The 23,851-nt window shown below is 39.7% G+C and overlaps 1 protein-coding gene across 2 annotated transcripts in view; it reads left to right on the top strand.

Annotated features, from left to right (window-relative positions):
* LOC150084471 (uncharacterized) overlaps positions 1-23,851 on the top strand; it is a 1,198,120-nt gene that overhangs the window by 1,127,163 nt on the left and 47,106 nt on the right. For both annotated transcript variants that reach the window (XM_090376097.1, XM_090376096.1), the window contains 3 exons: positions 714-957; positions 1,069-1,177; positions 5,776-5,902. In XM_090376097.1, the coding sequence (XP_090232223.1) occupies positions 714-957; positions 1,069-1,177; positions 5,776-5,902 (480 nt within the window). The remainder of the gene's footprint in view (positions 1-713; positions 958-1,068; positions 1,178-5,775; positions 5,903-23,851) is intronic.

The raw sequence follows: 23,851 nt of genomic DNA, 5'->3' as shown, positions 1-23,851 counted from the left end.
ATTTTTTTTTTTTAAATTAAAAAGTTCTACTAAAGACTCCCAAAAATGCCTCTGGTTCAGATAACTAACATTGATATCTCTTTCTGGTGAAGTTTTGGAAATACTCTTGAAAGTTAAGATTCAGCATTTCTGAAGTGGCCAATGTCTGCAAGAGTATCCTCCTTGAAGCAGGCAAAATCACTTGACGTCTAAACAGAAATCCACTTCCTGCAAAATCCTAGACAAGGTCATGGTTGAAAGGATACTCCGGTAAACAGTCTCACTAATCATTTTAATTTAAAAAATGTATGATTTTGATGAAATTTAAATTTCTAGTGCAGTGTGAACTTAAAAAGGGGGGGGGGGGAAGTCCTGCTTTTTCCCAAAAAAATTCTGTTTTTCCTCCTGCTTTCTATTAACTGAATTCCAGTTTTTGAAAATCAAAAATCAGTACCTGTGAAAATCTGATTTATAGAAATTAAAATTTCCCTGTTGTATGAGCAGTAAGGATGTAAGCATCCTTAAGGATGTAAGATGTAAGCAGTAAATATGTTGTTTACTGCATGGGTGAGGAGAACAGGTTGAAATTTGGTATTGTACTTTTTAAACATATAGCTTACTTTTATAATCTAATGTTGCTTCAGATTTTTTAAAATTTTCTAAATTCTTTATTTAATGGTAAAAATTAATTGTGTCTTTTATAGTTCTACATTTATTTTATTCCCTGTAAATAGGCCGAGTCAATTCACCACGCACACCCCAAGGAGGATTCATGGGAGAGCCTCTGTTGTCTCCCCAGCCTCAGCCATCTCCAGGGTTTAGTCAGTCCCTCCCTGCAACACCTGCCACAAACTTTCCCTCAGGAAGTGGCCTTCCAGCAGGCAACCCTGCTACTAATTATAGTCTTGCTCAGGATGGTTCTCATTTTTCCTTTGACCAACAAAGCTTGCAAGTTTTTGCTTCTTCTGCTACTGATAGGTATGTTTCTTTTCATTATTTTAGTTTTGTATATAATGGAAGTACACATATATTGTTTTGTATTTTATTCAGTTTAATTTCTTTTAATAACATTTTAACATGTTTATTCAGGGTTAGAGTTGGAAATGGTGGAATGGCTGCTGTATCATCTGAGTATGTACGTCAAGAACTAAGGGCCATAGTAGGAGCCAGAACACAACAGCATCACCAAACTGTGCAGGTACTTTGCTTTAACAACATTTTGTTTGTTGCAGTAATCTTAATCCCATTTTAAAAAGCTTTTAAAATTTGTTGGTTAGTAATTTTAAGTATCAACATTAGTGCGACTACTTGCTTGTAAATCCATATTCAGATAAAATATAGCACGTCCTGCTATAATGTGTAACATTTTCTGAAAAAACATCATGTAGTAGAAGTACGCACTATGGCATGCACATTTTCATGGTTGATACCCACTGCAGTAGCCTCCGTAGCCGAGTGGTCAGGAGCGGGAGTGCAGTAGCACATGCTCTTTGAGTAGACCGGGGTTCAAGTCCCTGACTGCTGAATACGGTCGATCTGCCAACCCGCACTGGACCAGCGTGGCAGATTATGGTCCATTTCCCTCAGCATGAATTGTTGAGGAGGCTTCCATCCTGCAGTGGGTTGATAATGGCTGCACTTTACTTTTTTTTTTACTTTTTACCCACTGCACGATGGAAGCCTCCTCAACAATTCATGTTGAGGGAAATGAACCATAATCTGCCATCCTGGTCCAGTGCGGGTTGGCAGATCAACCATATTTAGCAGTCAGGGGCTTGAACCCTGGTCTACTCAAAGAGCATGTGCTACTGCACTCCCGCTCCTAACCACTTGGTTTCGAATGCATACACATAATTTATATTACCAGGGTAATTTTAATGCATCATTTTAATTACATCTCATGTTGAGAATACTTTAACGAGTTGCCATACACTACCTAGAATAATGAATGCTTCACCTATGGAGAAGACTGTTGTTACTTATTCTCGGCGGATACCACCACTCGGGCAGTACTGTTTCAAGGCTTTTTGCCCCCCCTTCGGTGGGTGGGTGGGTAGGTACTCTGGTGTTGCAATGGTGACAACCCAGTTATGAAGTATAACTCCACAATATGAGTGATGCCTAATGGTGTGCAACACCGGTGTACCTACCCACCAACCTACCGAAGAGGGGCAACCCTTGAAACTTTGCCAACTGGATGGTGGTATCCACCACAAATAAGTAACAATAGTCTTCTCCATAGGTGAAGCGTTACTTATTAGAGGTTGCCAATACTATCACAACTCATTGTGAAGGTATTCACAATATGAGATATGATTAAAACGATGCATCAAACGTATCTTGGTACATTATTTGATTGGTAAGTAACATAACAGCCTTCTGCACTAAGTGGGGCTCTGCTGTAGTCACCTTTCCTCTTCAAGAGCTTCTCCTAGGATGCATGATGACTCTTCCTATGATTAAAGCTGGCCCCTTTTGAAATCAGCCATGTGGTAACCAATGGCATACCACCACATTTTCTGATACCACAGAGACCATAACAAAACCAACTCCAAGAACTGCTGTTAAAGGAAGACCTGTGACTAGGCAGAAGGATGGGATCAGTGAACTTTTGTGCGTGACATTTTGCGATACCGCTCGTATAGCACATGATCAATACAGTTGGAGGAATTTTTTGGTGGCCACAACAGCTCCTCGGGGAACTATGTGACTGGAAGATAAAGAAGTAATATTAAAACTCAAAAGTGATTAAATTAAAATTTGTTGCAACGGTGACAACTGGGTACCTGCCCACTCACCGATGATAAAGCCAACCAGCTTCGAAAAGTGCCGTCTGGGTGGTGGTGCCCATCTGAGAATAAGTAACAGTAATCTTCTCTACCAGAGAAGCATTACTTACTTGAAGGAGTGACCTAGGCAACTCGTTGTGAAGGTATTCACAATATAAGATATAATAAAACAATGCATGCTTAACAGCCTCTTTCATACTCTGACATTTTGCCAAATAATAAATTTAGATTGATCTGAGTTGATTGTGGTGCCAAGCTCCTAGAAGTCCACAAGAAAGACCCCGTCTTTGCCCCAAACGCTCTCACCATGACTTTACCAACAGAATGCTGTCTTTTGAACTTTTTGCGTGGTGAATTTTGATGGTGGCACTCCATTGACTGTCTCTTTGTTTCAGGTCATAGTGGTGGACCCGGGTTTCATCACCTGTGACTGTGTGAAAGAAAAACCTCTACTTCATCTCGTAGCGCTGGAGAAGTTCTGTACAGGTGACTTTCTGTGTTTCTTTCTGCTCGTATGTCAGCATTTTTGGAACCCACCAGGTGCAAACCTTGTAATCTAGTTTCTTTATGATAGTTATCACAGCAGGTTTCCCTATACCTATTGGCTCACACAATTTGCATGTTGTGATGCTGCAGTCCTTTTTGATCAGCATCTTAATCGTTGACCGGCTGTTGTCGCTGATGTTACTGGCCAGCTGTTTTGGGGCTTGTCAGCAGTGTCACTTTCCCCACTCTTGAAGTGTCTTACCTAACATCTAAACAGTTGTTAGACATTGGGAACTCACATTGGGAACTCGATGAGCATCGTCGCTTCTTCCTTGGTAAGAAATTCAATCGCCAATCTTTGCTTGATACGTGTACCTGTAACTTCCACCATTTTGAACTATCCATATGCTGCACTCACAAGATCAATCACAGCACCACTCAGTATGGTGAAACTAGAGACCTCTAGTGGCCACTCAGTGACATGCGACATAATCTACGCCACCACATTTGAAAGCAAAAATTAGGAGGCATTACTTTCGTACCAGTCCTCGTACTTCCTGAAAATTGCAGTCTACAGAAATTCAAGTCTAATGTCAACAAGTATCTCAACTATCAACCCACACATAGTACTAAGTAGCATAGTTTCTAGAAACTTTCATGTCTAGGATTTTCATTTAAAAAAAAAAAAATTAAAGCCCATATGTCTTATCGATGACTTAATAATCTATTTCTTGTATCGGAGATCTTTATCCTACCCTACAAGGAAGTTATAAGGACCCACCTTTAAAAAAAGCATTGTTTCTTTAAAGAATCTAAAGAGGAGTAATCTAGTATGATATGTGCACAATTACTTAAATGGTGTCCATAAAAGTAATGGCTTTAAATATGTGAGCTACAGAGATTATGATGGAGGATCTGTCTTTTTCACTTGATTTGACCCCTTTACTAGATTTGCTAGATGCCCAGAATGTTCATGCCTCTTCAGAAACTATGCATGGCCCCAAATTTGTAAGGAAATTTTACACATGCATGATGCCCAAAGATTTTCGTCATCTGCATTTGGTGAAAGCAACATGATGCCGTGGCAGTGTATTCAGACAACTCCAGCATCTCGCAACAAGACAACGTGCCATGCCACAAGTTCCAGGAGGTTGCTAACTGGTTTCCAGAACATGGTAGTGAATTTTCCATCCTACCGTGATCATCCAATCTCAGTCCAAATGAGCATTTTTGAGACCTAGTAGAAAAAGGAAGTCAATACTACGATCATCCACCGGAAAGTAAGTGGCCATTAGTGAATATATTGTGAAACGCATGGGTAGCACTACCACAAAACACCATGTGGAGTCTATGCCAAGGCATGTAAGGGCTGTACCGTGCACAAAAGATTATCCCATAGGTGTTGGTAATGTAAAACCAACTCACTATAATTTAGCTATAAATATACATACTTATATATATTAATATATACTTCAATACATTTAACCCTCCCCATGCTCTGGGGGGAAAGTAGTAGTAGTAGTAGTAGTATGTTCCCTTAGAGGCAGGTGCACTCCACACTTTGGAAACCTGTACAGTAATCTAAAAAAATACAGATATATTGAATTTTATTCATTATTTCTGTGTGATAAAGTTTTATTTGGATTATTTTAGTTTTAATAATTGCTTAGCTTTGATTAAAAATGCTAGCGTACAAACATTTATTTCAATCTTGTGTAAGAATTTTGTGGAGTTGTAATAAGACTGGTGTAATCAGTTCCCTATTCAGAATATTTGAACAATGATCAAGAACCTAGTTCTGTTTTTTTTTTTTTTTTATATATATATATATAATGTGATGTAAAAGTTAGGCAAAAGTAATAAAAATAAATAAATATAAATATGAAGCTATCATTAGAGGCAGCAAATGCACATCCTCCACATGAAGCCTAATTATATCTGATAATTAAAATAAATATGATATTTAAAATAAAAAACATCAGCCAGTAGTACGGCAAAAATGCAGAGCGAAACGAAACGTAAAATAATATAAAATAAACAAACAGGGAAGGGAAAGTAGAGATAATAAGACAAAAAGGTAGTCGATAATCCCCTGTATAATTTAGTCATTAAAGCCAATTAATAAAAACAATGTAAATTTAAAATAATGCCAATTATATATAATTTAGCGGTACCCCCTCGAAGGTACCAGTTCCAAAAGACGTAAAATATCACCAAAAAGGGGTTAAAGAAACTACAAAAACTAAAATATCAAAAATGATAGACTGACCATTATGCCCCATATCGACAGAGGACCACGAGGCCAATAATGGTCATGGAATCGCTGCATTTCAATCGTCATACAAATCATCGCAAAGGCGGAAATAAATATGATGTTTATTTTAAATATCATATTTATATATATATATATATATATATTGTTAAAGGAAAAAACTTAGTATAGTTATTACGATAGAAAGTTTCTTAAGCATATACATAGAAAATAGTTTTGTATTGCCCATTTTCCTATTTGTTTTTTTAGAATCAGCAGCAAGTCATTCATCAGTTATCTCTTGGGACACCATCGCCTCCTTCTGCTCCTTTAGGTAGTCAGTCTCTTAGTCGAGCAGAGCTAGAAGTTTTTGGACTTCCTCTTGAAATTGGAACTGGTAATTATATATAGTCAACAGATTGCAAGAATTACAATTTGATTCCTGCAGAATTTAGCAGATTTACTTCGGCTAAATTCTGCAGGAATCAAATTCCTGCAAAATTTAGCAGAAATAACTTTCAAAATAAAATTACCTAGTAATATACTCTAGTTGCTGTTTAGATATCTTCATTTGTTAAATAATCTTATTGTTAATCACTGTTGAAAGCCATTAAAAAATCGTGTTGAACTGTATGATTTATGTTTAATGTTCAGTGACACTTCTCCAAAATTAACCAATTCTGCTAATACAGAGAAGTTCCTTTTGCCAAGACTTGTTATTACTGTTATCATTAGCAGAGGCATATGAGGCAAGAAACCAAGTTTATGCAGCATCAGGCAAAAAAAAAACCTTCCCTACTTCTTCCTTGAATATATTTAAGCTATCAACTTCCACAACGACAGATGGAAGTTTGTTCCAGCAATCAACTACCCTTTCACTAAAGGCAAATTTCCGCAAATCTTTTTGACAGCCGTCTTTCCTCGATTTCAGTTTATATCCCCTCAGGTTTGTAATCTGAGCAAGAGGAATAATCCCATCAGCATCGAGCCTGCTCAATCCATTCAAGGCCTTATACACCTCAATCAGATCACCTCAAGTTGCCTAGTCTACAGATGCTGCAATATGCAGAACTTAAGCTTTTCTTAGTAAGAGAACCCCCTTTGTTCCCCTCACCAGTCTTGTTGCCCTTCTCTGTACTCTTTCTTTGTGACTTGATTACAGACTAGCTTATATCTACCATAGGTTTCTGTATTGCCTGTTAATTTATACGCATCCCATGCATTTTTCTTCTCTGCCACACTTCTCATTAGTTCATCTGACCTCCATTTCAGCCTAAACCTTGAACAGTATTTCTTAGTTGGTATGAAAAGCCTAGTAGCTTCCAAGATGAATTCATTGAATGCTTCCCATTTAGAATTTGCTGTTGGTAACATCATTAGTTGGTCTCACTGTATAGAATTTAAATACTGTCTGTCAGACCACCGTAGTCACCTTTATGAAAGCAAAAACCCTTCCCTTTACCCTAACGATAGTTAAATCTTTGAGTAAATCCCACATCAGCACACTATGATGTGGGATTTACTCAAAGATTTAACTATCAATTATAAGACATTCTGATTTATTAGCCCACTCTATTTCTCTGTATAGTTGTTCGTTGTACTCATTAGAGTCATTATGCCTATAACACACTCCTACTCTCATTATTATTATTATTATTATTATTATTATTATTAGCCATATGGTACAAGGAAGCCTGAAGCTTATGCTGCACCAGCCAAAAAAAAAATTCCCGAGTTACCCCCCTGTGTGTGAGAGAGAGAGAGAGATAGAAAGGCATCACCAAGAAAGAAAAGAATGATGATATCCAGCTCAGGACCCTGGGTTTGCCAAGCCCATACTCACCAGATGTGAGCCCCTGGGGTTATTTTTGCTTTATCACACCAAACTGACTCAACATTGCACTATCCATCTAGGTCAACTGGATGCACTTCCTTAGATTTTATGTGTTTGTTAACTAACAGCATAACCCTTCCTATCCTTTCTGTACACATTGTACTCCCCAAATTCCAATTCTGCATTCCTTATATGTATATATATATATTTTTTTTTTTTTTTTTAGTTAGTTGTTGGTGCATCGGCTTCTGTGGCCATAATGCACCTCCCAACGTTTTTGCAGTACTGTGTTCCAAGCCCGAGGCGGGATTCGAACCCGCGACCTTTGGGTTGCCAGGCAGGCACTTTACCCACCCGGCTAGCCCGGTCGGCATTCCTTATATGTGTGTTAAACCACGTCTCTGATATCCCAACAATATCCACCTTTGGTGTCTTGACCAGCATTTCAAATTCATCAAATTTATTTACTATACTCCTAGCATTGGCATACATGCAAGTATACATGCACCTGTTCTTATTCTTAGTTACCCTAACAGAGCCCATGTTTTTATTTGTTTCATGATTTGGGCTAGTGGGAGCCAGATGTGTTCAAAGCCGCTAAGTGGATTTTCTTATTCATTGATTTGAAATTATTGCTTTTCTAAAACTTTTGATTTAAATTTAGTAGTATAGCATTATTTTGTGATTTTCTGATTAATCTGGTGTATTTATTCTATACTCAGCCTTGTAATTACATAAAAGTATCGATAAGGGTATTCTAACCACATGTTACAAGTTGCAGCTCTGCTGAACGAGAAGTTTTTTAGCCATATTTAGCTGCTTTATTGACCAATTGATACATAAAATTATTTTCTATAAGTAGCTTATAGACCTAGTCAGGATCATTTGTTTATTCTGAATTGAGACAGCGAGATTTGGAAGTTAATTAATACTTAAGTGTCCATAGATTTACCATTCGTAATTTGTGCCATTGTTATACAATATAATGTTATATCCCGAACTAGATAGTTAGTATAGTATAGTATATAATATAATATTGTCAATTAATCAGCAAAATCTGTTAATTTTGTTAAACTTCGTTGTCAGTTATATTGTACTTTTGGTGCCTCCGTAGCCAGGTGGGAAGGAGCAGCAGTGCGTAGCACAAGTTTCTTGATTAGACCGAGGTTCGAGCCTGTCACCACCAAATACGGAGGATGCGGAAAGGTCAAGGAATGACCACCGCATATTCTCGGAGCAGTATGGCCTTAGTTGCTAATGCTCCTGAAAACCAAATAACAACAACAACATATTGTACTTTTAACTAAATACATATAACGACTTCGATTACAAACGTAACATAATTAATTAATACATAACTTGATACAGAAGTTATATAAACGGAACTCGTAGATAATATTTGATACTAAAAAATATATATAGCGTTATAATTGTGTTGGGATACAAGTTTAGGGTTATAAATTTGTACTTTGAAATTTTATTGAAATTAAATCGAAATCATGACTCAGAGCAGCAAAGCAAAAGGCTCAAGCTAACAGGAGAGCTGTGGCTCAGAGGAGAACTGAAGGGGATACAGTTGCCCTCTGAATCACAACCTTTTAAAATGCACTGCTTGCATGAAGTTTCTGGAGCAATCGGGTACAGGACATGATATTGCCATGGGGGATGTCTTTGTGTGTGCACGATGCAAGGAGTGTAACGAAATCAGGCGACAACTCAGCATCGTTATGGGCCTATATGAGAGCTTGAAGGACAGAGTGGTTGCCCTTGAAGGATCTAAAGTGAGGGGCCCTTCAGGCTCTCAGCTGCCCACATCAACGCCAGAGCTTGCACTTGGTCCCACAGGAACTAGTGGTTGTTGGTGACTCTATTGTCAGGGAAACGAGGAACATGCTTTGTAAAAAGGATAGCTGGAACAGGACCAGGGTATGTCTGCCAGGGGCAAAGGTTGATGACATAGAGTGGATGTCATCTTTTAAGGGCACAAAAGGTGGTATAGTTGTACACATTGGCACTAATGATATTAAGAGTAGGAGACCTGCACAATTACTTAACAAGTACAGGTCACTGTTGAAACAAAGCCGTGAATTAGGGTTGAATTTGAAAGTGTCTGCAATTCTGCCCAGACACGATAGTAGGGAGTATATGATGAGAGCCTTGTCGATCAATTCGACCCTCGAAGGATTGTGCAAGGCTCAAGCGGTAGAAATTTTTTCGGCCTGGTCTGTACTGGTTAACAGGAGAGACTGCTTCTACTGGGATGGGATACACTTAAATAGAAAGGGTGCAAGAATATTTGCTGATGCTATCGAGGCACTGTTAGGTGGATCGGAAAACTGCTAGCTTGGGGAGATACAAGGACTAATAGATTAACTGTAGCCACTGGCAAAGGTGAAATTGATTCTTACACTGCTTCTATTAGAATCAGCAGCAGCCTGGAAAACAAGATGCAGGATATTTCAGAGACTGCTGGGAGTCATTGCGGTACAAGTAAACACGTGGGTTGTGTTAGGGTAGCTAAGAATAAGGAACAGGTGCATGTATACTTGCGTGTACACCAATTCTAGGAGTTTGGTAAATAAATTTGATGAATTTGAGGTATTGCTCAAAGCATCAAAGACGGATATTGTTGGGATATCAGAGACGTGGTGTCACACAGATATAAGAAATGCAGGACTGGAATTTGGGGAGTACAACGTCTGCAGAAAGTATAGACAGTATTGGAAGGGAAGAGGGGTTATGCTATTAGTTAAGAAACACATAAAATCCAAGGAATTGAAGCCAGTCGACATTGCTGGACAGTGCAGTGTTGAGTCAGTTTGGTGTGAGATAAGCATTGGGAGATGAAAATTGAGTGTAGGAGTGTGCTATAGGCCTAATGACTCTGATGAGTATAATAAGAAACTGTACAGAGAAATAGTGTGGGCCAGTAAATCAGAGTCTCATAATGGGGGATTTTAATTTCCCAGATATTGACTGGAATTTGTGGGTTGGTCACTCACACACTAGCAAGGCTTTTGTGGATTTATTGGATGATTGTTTTCTACATCAGAATATTTGGAAGGCAACTAGAGGGAGTAATACTCTTGATTTGATTATCAGTAGTGATTCTTCATGCATTAAGAATCTGCAGATAAAGGAACCACTAGGTGGCAGTGATCACAGTGTGCTGAAGTGGGATTTACTCAGAGGTAACTACCATCAGGGGTAGAGGGAAGGGTTATTGCTTTCGTAAAGGCAACTACGATGGTCTGAGACATTATTTAAATTCTATACAGTGGGACCAAAGCAAATTCAAAATGGGAAGCATGCAAAGAACTTATCTTGGAAGCTACTAGGCTTTACATACCAACTAAGAAATATTGTTCAAGGTTTAGGCCTAAATGGATGTCAGATGAATGAGGCATATGACAGAGAAGAAAAATGCATGGGATACATATAAATTAACACGTGACACAGAAGCCTGGGATAGATACAAGTGGATCTGTGACCAAGTTACAAAGAAGGTTAGGCAGGCAAAGGCAGATTACGAGAAATCTTCAGCAAGGGATGCAAAGAAAAACAGCAAGGAGTTCTTTACTTATGTAAACTCTAGAAGGAAGGGGATGAATCAGATTGGTCCACTTGATATCGATGGTTCAACTGTTCATGATCCTGCTCAGGTAGCTAACAAACTAAATGAATATTTTGCATCGACATTCACACATGAGGAGTTATTCAGCGAGCGGAATGCCAGAGGTGTATTCAACTCTGGCAATAAGCTAGAGAATCTTGTAATAACTGAGAGTAAAGTGGAGGAGAAACTGTTGAAGATAAACACAAGAAAGGCACCCGGGGTGGATGGGATCTATCCAGTTATACTAAAGGAGGCAGCAAAGGAAGTAAGCAAACCCTTAGCCATAATTATGAGAGCTTCCTTGGACTCAGGGGAGGTACCCATGGACTGGAAATGTGCAAATGTGACCCCAATTCACAAAGGAGGATCAAAGGCTGACACAAGTAATTATAGACCTGTGAGTTTAACTTCTGTTCCAGGAAAATTAATGGAGGCACTGGTTAAAGAAGCACTACAGGATCATCTAGACAAGACTTCAGTTATAGCTCGGACACAGCATGGTTTTGTTAAGAGGAAGTCTTGCCTGACCAATTTGATTGGATACTATGATGCACTCACAAAAGAACTGGATGCAGGAATAACTTTGATATTATATACTTGGATCTTAGAAAGGCTTTTGATACTGTTGCACATGGAAGACTGCTGCACATATTGGAGCAGTGTGGCATTGGAGGCAAATTGCTGCTATGGATAAAGGGGTTGTTGAGGGGGGAGAAGACAAAGAGTGGTAATCAATGGACACTGCTCATTGTGGACTAATGTTATTAGTGGAGTCCCTCAGGGTTCAGTGTTGGGTCCATTATTGTTTTCTGTATTTATAAATGATATTGAGGATGGTATATCAAGCTTAATGTCCAAGTTTGCAGACGATACAAAGGTTGGCAGGGTTGTCAAGGACACTACTGAGACTATCCTGCTGCAACAGGATCTGGAAAGGTTGAGCAGATGGGCTAAGAGGTGGCAAATGAAGTTTAACATTGACAAATGTAAAGTACTACATATGGAAAACAGCAACCCTAGAGCAACGTATCAACTCTGTGGTACTACACTGACAGTGGTAGAGAATGAATAGCACCTGGGGGTAATTGTGCAGGCAGATATGAAGTTCTCTGAGCAGTGCAGATGGGCTGCAAGAGTAGCTCATGGTGCTTTTGTCAATGATATACAGGAATTTTTCTAGCAGGGATAAGGAGGTGATAATTCCTTTGTATAAGGCAATGGTCAGGCTACACCTTGAGTACTGTATACAGGTCTGGAGGCCTCATTTCAAGAAGGATGTATTGCTGCTGGAACGAGTACAGAGAAGGGCAGTGAATGGAACAAAGGGGTACTCTTACGAAAAAAGGCTTAAATTTTGCAGATTACAGTGTCTGGAGACCAGGCACCAGCGAGGTGATCTGATAGAGATTTATAAAGCCTTGAATGGTTTGAGCATGCTCAATGCTGATGGTATTCTTCCTCTTGCTCAGAATAATCACCTGAGAGGGCATAAATTCAAATTGAGGATAGACGTGCAGAAATTTGCCTTTAGCCAGCGGGTAGTTGGTTGGTGGAACAGACTTCCATCTGTTGTCGTGGAAGTTGATAGCCTAAATAAATTTAAGGCTCAGCTGGACAGGTATTTCGAACGAATGGAGGGGTGAAGTGGAAGTGGGGTTTTTTTTTGGCTCATGCTGCATAAGCTTGCTTTCTTGCATCATATGTCTCTACTAATGCTAATGCTGCTGGAACGAGTACAGAAAAGGGCAACAAGATTAGTGAAAGGAACCAAGGGTTGCCCTTACGAAGAAAGGCTTAAATTTTGCAAATTACAGTGTCTGGAGACTAAGCACCGGTGAGGTGATCTTGATAGAGGTGTATAAAGCCTTGAATGGTTTTAGCATGCTCAATGCTGATGGGATCCTGCCTCTTGCTCAGAATAATCACCTGAGAGGGCATAAATTCAAATTGAGGATAGACAGATGCAGGATAGGAGTGCGGAAGTTTGCCTTTAGTCAGCGGGTAGTTGGTTGGTGTAACAGACTTCCATCCCTTGTTGTGGAAGTTAGATAGCCTAAATAAATTTAAGGTTCAGCTGGACAGGTATTTCGAACGAACAGAGGGGTGAAGTGGAAGGTTTTTTTGTTTTGTTTTTTTTATCTTATGCTGCATAAGCTTGCTTTCTTGCATCATATGTCTGTACTAATGCCAATGATGACTCCCACCAGTCCCTGAAACCCCCAGCACCCCACCCTCCAGGCTGCTGCTCATTCTAATAGAAGCAGTGCAAGTATCACTTTCAACACTGCCTGCCGCTACTTTTAACTTTTAGCCTGTGAACCCCCCCCAAGCTAGCAGTTTTCCGACCCACCTAACATTGCCTCGATAGCATCAGCAAACAATCTTTGCACCCCTTCTATTTAAGGCTATCCCATCCCTGTAGAAACAGTCTCCTTGTTAGCAAGCACAGACCACACTGAGAAAAGTTCTATCCCTTGAGCCTTGCACAATCTCTCCCAGGCTGAATTGATTGATTGACAAGGTTCTCACCATATACTCCCTCCTACATGTCTGGGAAAAATTGCTGACACTTTCAAATTTAACCCTAACTCGCAACGTTTTTTCAACATTGACCTGTACTTGTTAATTAAATCCACAAATCTCCTACACTTAAATGTTATTAGTGCCTATATTGTACAACAATATCACCTTTTGTGCCCTTAAAAGATATCTGCTCTACAAATTCATCAACTTTTGCCCCTGGCAGCCAAACCCAGGGGACCTATTCCCCTGGTCGTATTCCTATCCTGTTTGCACAGTATATTTTCCATTTCCCTGACAATTGAGTTTCCGACAACAACTAACTCCTGTGGTTACAGAAACCTATCTTATTTTGTATATTTCCAGGTAATGTTTGGAAACAATGCACTTGTGAGATCTGACTGAAGAGTTTAAGGCTTTATATGTATTGAGTAAACTGAATGCTAATGGATGGAATCTTCACTTTTTCATGGCGCCTCAATAGCCATTTGGACAGAAGCAGCAGTGCGTAGCACACTCTTCTTGATTAGACCGGGGTTCAAGCCCGTGACCACCAAATACGGAGGGTGCAGAAGGGTCAGGGAATGACGACCACATATAATCGGAGCAATATGGCCTTAGTTGCTAATGCTCCTAAAAACCAAAAAAATAACAATAAAATAACACTCTTTCATGGACATAGTGTTTTGGGTTGGGTTTTCCCACAACTGCACCATCATTTCTCGTGTGATGTAACAGAACTCTATAAGTGCGAGAAGTGTGTGTAGTGTGTTGTGTTGGGATCTGTTCTTCTTCTGGCTTTTGGCCACAGGGCCCCTATGGGACTCTACTTTGCCTGCCACCACCACTAGGAGGTAAGCCAGGCAGTCCATTGTTCTCTGGCTGGTCTGGCGCCTCCGTAGCCAGGTGGGAAGGAGCAGCACGCTTCTTGATTAAACCGGGGTTCGAGCCCGTCACCACCAAATACGGAGGATGCGGAAAGGTCAGGGAATGACCACCGCATATCCCGGAGCAATATGGCCTTAGTTGCTAATGCTCCTAAAAACCAAACAACAACAACAACAACAATCTGTCTGGTCTCTGCCAGGGTCGCTTGTGTTTTCTGCCAGAGGCCAAGTTAAAAAGAGTGAAGGAGATAGGAGTAGAGTGGAAGTGACAGTAAGGGAATGAAGAAAGAAGCATCCTTCAATAGAAGGGGAAAGGATGAAGTAATTAGGGAACCCCTAGGTTCTGGAGCCCACCCAACCCAGGGAAATGGAAAGAATGCATGATGAGGATCCTGTAAAGTGAAGTGCTGTTTGGCAGTCAACAGGGGTGCCAAGGCCCTGCCCTACATTAAGTATTCAAGGGGCAACTCTGGAGGATCCTACCCCAGGAGGGTTTTGCATTATCCTACCCCAGAGGGGAAAGTGGGAAATCAGCAAGCATAGTGCCAGCAGAGGTCTTGGCCACTACAGTTTTGGGATGAAGAGTAGTGACAGTAGGGGATCATGTTATAAAGAGGACCTGTTCATGGGATGGTTCTTCTCTGTATCATCCGTCTCATTTGGAATGTTGATTGTGCAAATTCAGTAGGGGCAAAGTCGCAAGCCTCGTTCTGGAGGTAGAGGTGTTCCTGGTGTTGGTGATTAGGTTGGATTTTGGTTGAGTCTTATCCTGAAGTCGTCATAAAGGAGACAGGTATACATAACATTCTCCCAAGTTTCAGGTTCTCCATAAGTGCAGTGAGGAACCTACTGTATCCCTAAGTCGATGAGTTTTTGTTTAAAAGGACCCATGTCCAGTGAGAATGAAGGTTACTTGAAGTCCTAGTGAAAACTGGGAAGGGGGCCTTTGAGCAAATGAAGGTAACAGAGGGAAGAAAAAGCTTGGTTATAGTGCCTTTGGTGGTATTGGTCCGGTAGCCTTGCCAGGTTCCAAGGAGTTATCAGTAATATGCTTGTGCTCTGCCGTAGGATCGTTTGCCAGATTAAGATGGAGGTGAAGGATCTCTATTGGTGTTTCTTTCTTTAATTTGTGGAAGAGACTTCTTTTACTCACCTCAAGGTAGAGGGACATGAATCCAGCTAGGACTTGAAGGGCTGGTGTTAACACAGTACGACAGGCCCTGGTAACTGTGAAGAGCATGACTAGATGGAATCAAGCTTTGTCTTGTTACATCAGAGGGTGGCTCTTGTGTACAACAGTGAAGCTCCATAACAGTGGGCATGATGCCGAGGTATTTTATCTCTGGGTAGAGTCTGGTGGGTTTATTGCGATCTTGATTGTAAGAAGTCTGGTTAACTGGAGAGATCCTTTAAGCAAGATTCACTTGCTTAAAGAATTCTTTAAGGATAATTAAAGGGCTGGATAATTTTCTCACCAGATATGAGAAGCCTGTGGGTTGCTGGGGTTGCTGTTCCAAGTTTTCAGTTTTGTAAGGGCTAGGTTTGCCGTGGAGTCAGCGTGAACCACTAAAACCAGATCATCGGAGAAGGCATGGGACACATTGCACCTGAGGTTCATCCCAAGGACACGGCCCTGAGTGACCAGTTTCATGACACGGTACCTGGCAGAGATTGTAGCCTTTCTTTGGTCAAATTAAGAAGAAATACATCTGTACAGGGTTTGAGGTATGTTGGAGAGTCTTAACCTTTTAAGGATGCTGTGCCACCACAGACAGTCAAATGCACCAGCAAAGTCCACTGTTATGGCCAAGGAGTGTTTAGGAGGGTTGTTAGTGGTTATGGTGATGAGATGTATGGCATGGACTGTACTGAAGTCCAGTCTGTAGCTGAATTGATGCGGGGAGGTCAGGTTCGAATCTTTAGTATCTCTTTCAGTCGGACGTGGAGTCTTTCAAATTTCTTAGAGAACAAGACGCAGGGCAACTGGACAGTATGAGCTAAGATTTTCTGCAGTTTTATCTGGACTCTTCATAATTGGTTTAATGTTCACCTCCTTCCAGATGATGGATTGTTGGAGCAATGTTGAAGGTAGCCAAAAGGTACTGTGCGAACTTTTCAGCGAAGTTTTTCATGACTTGTTCTTTAAGGGGTAGCATCCAGGGATTTTGTTCTTCCTAGTTTTGGAGAGTGCAGTTTGAAGTTTGTCCAGCTGGAAAGGCTCTTCAGTGTGTTCAGTTAAGTATTCGTTTCTTGAGATGATGAGATATTGGTAATTGGACCATCATCATTTGGAAAAAAAATAGAGTCCAACATGTTATTGGCTGAGTCAACTCAGGTCAGGGTGAGTGATCTGTCAGATCTAAATGTAGGGCATAGAACCTCTCCCCTGGGGAAGATGTTAGTCGCAGTGCAATAGACAATTCCCCAGCAGTCATTATTGTCAGTTTTGGAGACTAGTTCCTGTGTGAGGTAACTTTGCTCCCTTGAAATTTGCACAGATGGGTGATTGATCTTTGTTGGGGAAAGCTCGAAATTCATGACCATGCTGGGCGCAGTGGCCACATGTGGAATCCTGATGGTTGCAGGTGTGTGGCATGTGCCCAAACTTCAAACAGCCAAAGCACTTAGGAACCAGAACATGTTCCTGGAACCTGTGGCTTCCCCAGCTGATGAAGAAGTACCCCTGTTGGTTTAGTATCTGCCAGACTATTGGAGAGAACTCAACAGTCCAGTTTTCAATTGATTGAGGCTTTGTTTTAGTACTGTATTTTGGGATAGCATGGGTATCCAGTTTATCCTCTCTGAGGTGTTCACTAAGGTTTTTATGGAAGATTTCTTTTTAGCTGTCTGCATGGTGGATTTATCTACGTCAAATAGAATGAGTATTCTTTGGGCCTCCTTTCTAGTAGATGTCTCAATGACAAGGCCTGGCAGCTTAGTCTTTCTTATGCTTTTAATTTTGACTTTCTTCATTTGACCATTATGTTTAGATGTAAGTAAATTTTTGACAGCCTCACTCGTTTCTAGCTTGGCTTCTACAGTGGACTTGAGTGTAACAACATGTGACTCAATTTTGGGCTTAGCTTTTTTTTTTTTTTATCTTTTCCTGTCGCTCAGGGGAGACTTGATCAGTACTTGGCATATCACTCCTCAGTAGCTCAGCATATGCGTGGGACAGTGTGGCATTTGTTTTTTCCATTCTTGCAATATTGTTTCTTTTTTTTTTTTTTTTTATGAAAACCCCAAACACAAAAGCTATCAAAAACTATAGTACTTAGTACAGTGCATGGGTTGAAGGAGAAGTATGGGGGGAGGGGGATGCCGGAAACTTTGCTCTAGAGACTAAACATGGGTTTCACCACTTCAGGCCTCCAATAAGCAAAGTGGTGGTATTTCACTGGTTGATGAAAGTCATCTACCACCTTTGGTGTGAAGCCTTTCATTATCGGTATGAAGGCAGAGGAAAATGCCCTTCATTCTCAAGCAAATCTCTGAGTTTAAAGAGCTTCTCTATACCCAGAAGGGTATCTTCACTGTTTGGATTGTGTTCAGGAGCCAAGTCAGAAGAGGCTTCAGGTTGTGATGCTCATCTGGAACGTCTTGTAGAGTGGAGGGTTCAGTCCTGAATTTGTGGCGTGCTTTGCAATTGTTACTCTTAGCCTTCAGGGAACTTGGTTCCCTTCCAGTGTCACTTCTCATGCAAATTGTTATTATTATTATTAGCCATATGGTGCAAGGAAGCCTGCAGCTTATGCTGCACCAGCCAAAAAAAATTTCCAAGTTACCCTGAGAAAGAGAGAGAAGTAGAAAGGAATCACCAAGAAAGAGAATGATGATGATATCCAGCTCAGGACCCTGGGTGTGCCAAGCCCATACTCACCAGATGTGAGCCCCTGGGGTTTTGTAGTCTGGCTGACCATATAATCTCTGTCTGTTTCTGACATATTGATTCTTGTTGGGAAAAATGCTGAAAATTTGGATCAGCAAAGAAAGACTGGGGTTATAGAGAGCATAAAAAACTCACTGGTGAATTCAAATCGAACTGTCAATTGCAGAAAAAGTTGTGCAGTAGATCAGAGAATCTTGTGGAAAGTTAAATTAAGGTAAGAAAGAAAAGTTTTTAGCTTTCTTCTGTGCCAAATTGGTCGATTTTAGCAATCGCCATGTCTTCTGAGACTTGGAAATAGGACGTAGGGCTAGAAGTAGCAGGAGGAGAACAATAGCCCAGGTGGATGAGTATAGCCTTTAGGCAATCACAGGCCAATGGTCAGCATTATTTGTATCTTTGTCTGATTTAGGTGGCACTGTGCGTATGAAAGTTATACTAAAATTTTAAATTAAATATACTTAACTCAGGAACCATGATTTCCTTATCTTGCTGGCCTCTCCAGATTTTGGACGACTGCTGTGATGTTATAACAAGTCGGAAGGTTCCCGTAAACCACTATTTCTTGTACAATAAAAATTAATGACCCCATGAGAGGACATGTCCTGCATCCATCCTTCAATTTAATAATTGAAGGATGGATGCAGGATAGATGTACAAAAAGTTGATTTTGGTCAATTTGAACGAACTTCCATCCAGTGTTGTGGGAATGGGTAGTTTAAATAAATTTAAAGAAGTAGAAAAATGCACTGCCCAATATGACTTTTAACACCATAGTATATCAGCTGTTTTGCAGTCATTAGATTTAAAAAATAATTCTTAAAATTTCACATCACGTCACAATTTCTTCATATATAACATGTATATCTTACTACAGCTTAGGGAAGATGTGAGGCTGAACTGTTATTACTTGCAAATAATAATGTTTACATGTGCTCATAGGTAGCAGTAATGTTAGGGAGGGTTAGCATGTTTAACGTTACCTGTCTGCCTCCCACCTCTTTCTTTCAATAATGGAAAGACAGTTGTAGTGTGAGTACATGTGCAGTTTATCTGCATATCTTTGCACATTGTGTCTTCTGTGTTTTTCGTAACACATTGTTAAAATGTTTAAGCTTAAGCGAAGGAAGTTTCTGAATCAACCTGACAATGTGTAGATTGTTTTCAACCAAAACTCACAGGAATAAATGTACAGTATTACTGAACTTCCATATTCTTTGGTTGAAAGATTGCCGATTACAGCAAAACTTTGGCTACACACAGTAGCATAGTGGGGGGTGGGGCATTGTGGTCTGCTCCAGGTGGCAGCCAGAAAGTGGTGCCATCACTTGAAAATGCAAGGAGAGTATTGACTTTAACAAAATAATTTCTCCACTGAAATTTACAGTTGTTGGTGGAAATTTCTATTTGTTAATTTAATTAACAACAAGACACTTGGATTCTTATGTTAACCGACTCTGGCTGAAATACTTGCATTTAAATTTTTGGTATTTTATTAAGGCACACAAAATTGGAGCTTTCTTTGCATCAAAACTGTTCAAAATTCTTTTGACAGAAGACCACAGGAGGCATTGGTGCAGTGTACTGGGAATGGTAAGAGGTGGTTTACAAAGATCATCAATACATGAGTTAGAAGAAAAGTAGGATGTTAGTAGGTCAACTTTACCTTTAGCTGAGGAAGCAGTAGAACCAAGTTTTGACAGAGGTAGGAATAGAGATGGGCAAAAGTTGTGGCCAATAGCTTTGGCAAGAGAACAGAATGCTTAACTACCATTTCGACATGAAGCGAGTTTTCTGCCCTAGCCTAATCAAATTCAAGTTTGGACTGGTTACCTGCTTTACTGTTGTTGCAAGCTATCGAATTTGGAGAATTCATTGCAAGCAAACTGCAACATCTTATCTTGAACAGCCTTAGCACATTTATTGGAAGTGGCACATTTATTTTTTGGATAAAGGAATTCATCCCTACATGAATAATTTCACTGACACGATCTGAGCAAATGTTGACATCAGATGATTTAAAACAGTAATCTGACCAAGGACTTTAAGAAATCACGCAGATCATCCCATTTTATATTCTTGTAATGCCAAACAACACAAGGTTGAGAATGGCCATGAAAGAAAGACTCCATTGGAGAAGAGACCATCAACAAGTTGTGATTGGAGGTGCCTAGAGGATCACTCACCTCGACCTTGTATGTAGAAGGGTTTGTGCAAAAAAGATCAAGCATGTTCACTGCACGGTTAGGATTATCTGGTATTCTGATAGGTAAATGAGCAATCTGTGTGAGTTTTTTAGTATTTGCAAAAGCCTCAGCATCTCGGCTAGCTGTAGTTGTAAACATTGAAAGTACCAAGAAAAATTACTTCATTATTACAAACGTTGGATTGGAGAAAGTCAGGTTTCAAAGAGAATAGGTCAAAGAACTCCAAGTGATTAGTGCAGTTGGAGAACAGCGGAAGCTACAGATGATTTTTACAGAATGCGGTAGAGATTTTAAGCCACGGAATATCAGAGTGGACATATGCAGAGGTAAACCTTTGAAGTGAAAGGACTCGTACAGTGAATAATTTATGACAACAGATGAGCACTGGTTTTAATCAACCAGTAATTGGCATTCTGTCAGAAAAAGTATGTGGGATATGGCAGACTGTAAGTGGAAATGGACGTCATACAGATTGGAAGTGAGGGCCTTTTTATTTGTGAGATGTAGATTTTTTCACAGATAAGTTTGATCTATTAGTTTGACTATTCGTGATGCATTCAATAGTAAGAAAAGATGGAAGGACATGTATGATGTAATGAAATTTTTGGATATGGCATACACATAGCAAGAATATACCCAGCTCTTTGACATAATTTTGCTCAGACTCCCTCCATTCACTATCTTGCAGAGTTGAGGCAGCGAAATTATACACTATCTGATGTGGAAGCCTCCTAGAGAGTTACCAATAGGTTTGGTTCAGTGGACTATCTAGCATCCGGCCTGTGAATACCATTTTAGAGCTGTAATTATCCCTCAAGGGATAATTACATTTAATACCATTTTAGAACTTCATCCTTTGAACCAACCTTGTGAATAAGAAAGACATCCATTGCCATTCTCTAGGGACTTGCGCTGAATCCAAGGTTTCTCAGTATTAGAGCTAAAGATTTTTTTATCTCTTTTGTTGGTGTGTGTGTGTGTGTTTTTTTTTTTTTTTTTTAATAATTGAATGGTTAATAGTGGACTATGCTGTAGTGTGCTTACGGTTTGTTTTACAGACATACTTTGAAATTGTTATACAAGGGGATAATTACCTCCTTATCCCTGCTAGAAAAATTCCTGTATATCATTTACAAGACACCATGAGCTACTCTTGCAGACCATCTGCACTGCTTAGAAAACTTCCTGTTGTACTGCACAATTACCCCCAGGTCCGTTTCATTCTCTGCCACCCTTAGTGTAGCACCACACAGTTGATATGTTACTCTGGGGTTACTGCTACCATATGCAGTACTTTACATTTGTCAATGTTAAACTTCAGTTGCCACCTCTCAGCCCATCTGCTCAACTTTTCTAGATTCTGTTACAGTTGTGTACTGTTATTAGTGCCAGTAACAACCCTACCAACTGTCATACCCATGGGGCTCACATCTGGTGAGGGCCTCCGTAGCCAGGTGGGCAGGAGCAGCAGTGCATAGCACACATTCTTGATTAGACCGGGGTTCGAGCCCATAACCACCAAATGCGGAGAGGTCAGGGAATGGCCATCGCATATCCCCGGAGCAATATGCCCTTAGTTGCTAATGCTCCTAAAAAAAAAAAAAAAAAAAACCTGAGAAAGAGAGCCAGAAGTAGAAGGGAATCACCAAGAAAGAAGAATGAGGATATTCAGCTCAGGACACTGGGTTTGCCAAGGCCATACTCACCAGATGTGAGCCCCTGGAATATCATTAATAAATACAGAAAACAACACTGAACCCTGGGGGACTCTGCTAATAACATTAGTCTTCCCTCACTCAACCATACCTTTATCAATAGCAGCAATTTGCCCCGAATGCCACACTGCTCCAATTTGTACAGTAGTCTTCCTTGTGCAACAGTATCAAAAGCCTTCCTAACATCCAAGTATATGATATCAAAATTATTCTTTGCATCCAGTTCCTTTGTAACCACATCATAGTATCCAATCAAATTAGACAAACAAGACTTCTTAACAAACCCATGCTATGTCTGAACTATAACTGAATTCTTGTCTAGGTGATCCTGCAGTGTTTCTTTAACCAGTGCCTCCATTAATTTCCCCAGAACAGAATACCTACAGATTCATCGAATATTACTTAAATAATGTAATGCATAATGGAATAACAAAAAATGGGGCCCATACACATTAATAAATAAACCGTACATATATTTATTCAGCCATCACATGCTAGTATAAACCGTGTAGCATATAAGGAAAACATCCGTGGGGGGGGCAGCTTGGTGAAGGCAGTGGAAAGTGAGTCATCTTCTTGCAAAAAAATGAAAACTATTTTCTGATGGTCAATTCATCAAAGATGCATTTTTAGAAATAACAGATTCTCTTTTTGAAAATTTTAAGAACAAAAATGAAATTAAAAGTGCTCTTCAAGATATGCAACTATCTCGAAATACTGTGATGCAACACATCAAAAAAAATGAGTAAAAATGTGAGCGAACAATTACGTGCTCATATTGCTAATTGTGTCCTTTTCTTTACAACTGGATGAATCTACAGATGTCAGTGATTCTGCCACTAGAGAAGGATGCTGGGTATGGTTTCATTAAAAGAAAGACTAGAGGTCGTGATATATTTAACGCATAAAAAAATTTTATTGAAAAAATTTAATGACCACTATTTAAGCACGTCTCAATAACAACAGATGGAACCAAAGCAATGACGGAGCATCTTAACGGATTCATTGCATTGTGCCAAAAGGATGATGAATTCCCAGAATTTTTGAGTTACCACAGTATCATCCAGCAAAAGATTAAATACTAAAAGGACATAGCTTTCAAAATTGTGAATTCCATCTGAGGACAATCGCTTCAAAGGAGACTTTTCAAAATCCAACTCAATGAAAATGAACCAGATCTGATATTATACACAGATGTGAGGTGGCTGAGTCGGAGTAAGTTTCTACAAAGATTTCAAAATTTGCTGAATGAAATTTAAAAAATTGTTGATCAAAGGAGAGATGATTATCAGCATCTACAAGATACAGAGTGGTTGTGTGATCTGGCTTTTTTGGCAGATTTTACCAGTACATTAAGTGATCCGAATTTGGAGTTGCTAGAAAAAAATAAAAATGTGGATGACATGAATAGTAGTATTCCTACGTATAAATATCATTTTTTGGCGATGGCCAAGGATCTCAAAGAAAAGAAATTCGATCATTTTGCAAATATGCAAGATGATTTGCAAAAAATATCCTGTTTTTGAACTTCATGGTGAGAAATATGTTTCTGAAATTGAGAAGGTTGTAGATGATTTTGAAACAATTGAAGACATTGTTCGATATATTTCTTATCCATTTTTAATTATATCCATTGTCAACTTAGATACGAAACAAAATTGCAGAAAAAATCGCTGAGATT

The sequence above is a fragment of the Mastigoproctus giganteus genome, chromosome 6, assembly GCF_048544385.1.
Source record: "Mastigoproctus giganteus isolate SK-2022 chromosome 6, ASM4854438v1, whole genome shotgun sequence".
NCBI classification, from domain to species: domain Eukaryota; kingdom Metazoa; phylum Arthropoda; class Arachnida; order Uropygi; family Thelyphonidae; genus Mastigoproctus; species Mastigoproctus giganteus.
Note: the sequence above shows the minus strand (reverse complement) of the source record. Positions and strands in the feature narration are given on the sequence as shown.